Source organism: Hipposideros armiger, unplaced genomic scaffold (assembly GCF_001890085.2).
Source record: "Hipposideros armiger isolate ML-2016 unplaced genomic scaffold, ASM189008v1 scaffold_350, whole genome shotgun sequence".
In the NCBI taxonomy this organism is placed as follows: Eukaryota; Metazoa; Chordata; class Mammalia; order Chiroptera; family Hipposideridae; genus Hipposideros; species Hipposideros armiger.
In genome coordinates, this window is record NW_017731700.1 from 1,630,786 (window position 1) to 1,632,407 (window position 1,622).

The 1,622-nt window shown below is 61.7% G+C and overlaps 1 protein-coding gene across 3 annotated transcripts in view; it reads right to left on the bottom strand.

Annotated features, from left to right (window-relative positions):
• MORC4 (MORC family CW-type zinc finger 4) overlaps window positions 1–1,519 on the bottom strand; it is a 52,725-nt gene extending 51,206 nt beyond the window's left edge. For 2 of the 3 annotated variants that reach the window (XM_019661479.1, XM_019661478.1), the window contains exons 1-2: window positions 1,143–1,519; window positions 952–1,024 (exon numbers count right to left, since the gene is read on the bottom strand). In XM_019661479.1, coding sequence (XP_019517024.1) covers window positions 952–1,024; window positions 1,143–1,244 — 175 coding nt within the window. In that variant the 5' untranslated portion in view covers window positions 1,245–1,519. The remainder of the gene's footprint in view (window positions 1–951; window positions 1,025–1,142) is intronic. The other variant, XM_019661480.1, reaches the window with a different exon arrangement.
• Between the last annotated feature and the right edge of the window lie 103 nt (window positions 1,520–1,622).

Consider the following 1,622-nt stretch of genomic DNA (forward strand, 5'->3'; position numbering starts at 1 on the left):
CTAATCATTAAAGTTAGCTCTCACCCTTCCAAATAACTCTCCTGACCATCTCCTCCAGCTGCCCACTGACTTCTTGCCCAAGACAATTCACCCTGCATGGCCACAGTGAATGCTTAAGTAGGGACGGGGACTTTGAAGGTTGGGGAGTTTTGAAACCATTTTCAAGATTTTGTTCTGTACTACCTTGCCCCATAAATAGCTCCCCCTTCTTTCAATTTCTGAGGCCTTGATAACGTGCACTGTACGCTGCTGCATTTTGTCTAGGAATGCTTTTCTTTTTTGCTTTCCACACGATATTTAGGCTACTATTGCAAAAGGGATCAATTGAAAACGCTTTAAAAGCAAACACGAGTGGAGCGAGGAGCGAGAGCTTAAGTGCTCAGTATTCATTCCAGCGGTGTGAGGGCGCTCGTGGGCCACGGACCCAGCCCTCCGCAGTCCAGGGAGCCAAATGCACTCGTGTCATCCCTTAAGAGATGTCCCATCATTCCCAGATTATCTGGTCCACGAAATTAAAGAACTCCCTTTTCCAGACCTTTCCTCACGACTCTAAGGGGTCACTACGACAGCCTTTTGCTAGCGTGGCCCCCTCCGTCGGTCGCCAGTCCTGTGGATACCAGCTGCCCTGGGGCCAGATATTTTCATGCATCTCCTTTCGGTTATTAACTGAGCTATTCTAAAGCGGCCGGAATATCCTAAGGCAGAGAGGAAAACCACAAAGGAGTCCCAACTCTTAGGACATACCTTTTTTCCTCAGCGTTATTCGCGGAACCTAGTCCCTGGCTAGAGAGCCGTCCCCGTCCTCCGCCTGCGAAGCCGAGGCCGGTCCCCACGCCCCCTCCCCAGCCCCGGCCCTCCCCGCGCGTCTCCGCACATTCCTCGCGCGTCCGCGGCACCACGTTGGCACCATTGCCGCGGGCGAACGCCGTCAGGCCCGCCCTCGCCACTCACCTAGCAGCTCCGCGATGGCACTGAAGGGTCGCGTGTGGCTGCTGGAGTTGCTCTGTAGGTAGCGGGGGCTCATCTGCGGGCGAGAGAAGGTCCCGTCCCACGTGAGGCCTCGGCCCGCCGGGCCCTCCCCGCGCGCTCCCCGCAGCCCCGGGGCCCGCGCACGCGTCCGCCCCCTCGGGCCCCCTACCTACCGTGCTCAGGCGGATCCCAAAGGCCTGCGGGCCGCCGCCCGGCCGGACCAGCCCGCTGCCCGGCGCGCCAGGGCCCATAGGAGCCCCGCGGTGCAGGAGCATTTTTTTGGCCGCCACGGTACTCGGTTGCTGCCGCCGGACTCCTCTCCCGGCCGTCCCGGGCTGGCCCTCACGCACACGCACTCGCGCTCGCAGCTGGCGGCGGCAGTCCGGGACCCGCCCTCTCTCGCTCCCACCCTCAGCTGGCGGGGGCGGGGCGCGCTCCAGCCACCTGTCCCGGGCGGGAGGGGTGAAGCAGGCAGAGCTGAGCGGCGGCCCCGCCCTGTCAGCACCTCTCCCGGCCCACCAAGCGCCAGGGCGGCCTCCAGGCCGTACAGAAATATGGCGACCTCCTGACAGCCGCTCCTTGATCCCCGCCCCTAATTAATTCTTGGCGTTTGCCATAGGCCAGGCCGCCGAGCGGGAAAGCACGAGGGGAGG